The sequence below is a fragment of the Lactuca sativa genome, chromosome 7 (genome assembly GCF_002870075.4).
Source record: "Lactuca sativa cultivar Salinas chromosome 7, Lsat_Salinas_v11, whole genome shotgun sequence".
In the NCBI taxonomy this organism is placed as follows: Eukaryota; Viridiplantae; Streptophyta; class Magnoliopsida; order Asterales; family Asteraceae; genus Lactuca; species Lactuca sativa.
Genome location: NC_056629.2, coordinates 168,079,898 through 168,081,554, shown reverse-complemented (window position 1 = coordinate 168,081,554; position 1,657 = coordinate 168,079,898). Strand labels below are relative to the sequence as shown.

At 53.0% G+C, this 1,657-nt stretch overlaps 1 protein-coding gene across 1 annotated transcript; it reads right to left on the bottom strand.

The window, feature by feature from the left end:
* Nucleotides 1-355: 355 nt before the first annotated feature.
* LOC111919097 (glycine-rich cell wall structural protein 1) lies at nucleotides 356-1,657 on the bottom strand. Its single transcript, XM_052765844.1, has 3 exons — nucleotides 1,003-1,657; nucleotides 763-960; nucleotides 356-720 (listed from the first exon to the last, which is right to left on the bottom strand). Exons 1-3 carry the CDS (start codon nucleotides 1,655-1,657, stop codon nucleotides 356-358), a joined length of 1,218 nt encoding a protein of 405 aa, XP_052621804.1.

The window sequence follows — 1,657 nt, the reverse complement described above, 5'->3', positions numbered from 1 at the left end:
TCAATAGTGTGCAAATTTTACGATATAAAAACAAAATTAAACCGGTATAAGTAATTCGAGAAATATGAATCAAATACATCAATATTAATATATTGATGACACTATTCAATCAATATCATTGATCTAAGAAAGATGATTCTACTATAATTTCGATACATACACCTTTAAAAACAACTTGTTCTGTTCGATAAACTTTTGCTTGGCTTCTAGAACGTATAACGATTACAGATCTTGAGACTTTGTGCAACTAATAATCATATTTTTAAATGAGATGCGTCTTTTTGAACGTATGATTCACTACAAATATAGTTTTTATAAAATATAATTTCAAAATGTGGCAACTTAATGGACACCCTTAGTTTCTTCCACCACCACCGCCGCCGCCAACGCCTACTCCCACTCCGATGCCAATGCCTACACCCACTCCTCCACCAACGCCGTGACCGCCACCAATTCCGCCACCACCTCCTCCTCCCAACCCTCCTCCACCTCCACTTCCCAAACCACTTCCTACACCCGCGGCTCCACCACCTACACCACCTCCGGCTCCAAACCCACCACCACTTCCTGAGCCACCTCCAATTCCACCACCTCCTCCGCTGCCTCCACCACCACCACCACCAACTCCAACACCTCCTGCACCACCACCAACTCCACCTCCAGCTCCAAAACCACCACCACTTCCTGAACCTCCCCCTAGACCACCACCTCCACCACTACCTCCACCGCCACCACCACCAATACCACCACCTCCAGAACTACCGCCACCAACTCCACCTCCAGCTCCAAATCCACCACCACTTCCTGAACCTCCTCCTAGACCACCCCCTCCACCGCTACCTCCACCACCGCCGCCACCAATACCACCACCTCCTGTACTACCGCCACCAAGTCCACCTCCGGCTCCAAACCCACCACCACTACCTGAACCTCCTCCTAAGCCACCACCACCACCGCTACCTCCACCGCCACCACCACCAATACCACCACCTACTGCACTACCGCCACCAACTCCACCTCCGGCTCCAAATCCTCCACCACTTCCTGAACCTCCGCCTAGACCGCCACCTCCACCGCTACCTCCACCACTACCACCACCAATACCACCACCAACTCCACCTCCAGCTCCAAACCCACCACCACTTCCCGAACCTCCTCCAAGACCACCACCTCCCCCACTTCCTCCACCACCGCCTCCACCAATGCCACCACCTCCTGCACCTCCACCACCAACTCCACCTCCAGCTCCAAACCCACCACCACTTCCCGCACCTCCCCCTAAACCACCACCTCCCCCACTTCCTCCACCACCGCCTCCACCAATGCCACCACCTCCGGCACTTCCGCCACCAACTCCACCTCCGGCTCCAAATCCACCACCAGAACCCCCTCCAATGCCACCTCCACCACCAAGTCCTCCACCACCACCTCCTCCAAGTCCACCTCCAGCACCACCACCAAGCCCTCCACCACCTCTGCCAAATCCTCCACCTCTTCTACCACCAAAGCCGCCACACCCTCTCCTGCGAAAACGGCAATCATTACGACCCCATCCTGTAGTCTGGATTCTTTCATCTCCATGCGTAATCACACTCATGTGAAAAACAATGCATATGAAAAGAAGCATCCCACATCCCCATTTCTTAGATATCCCCAT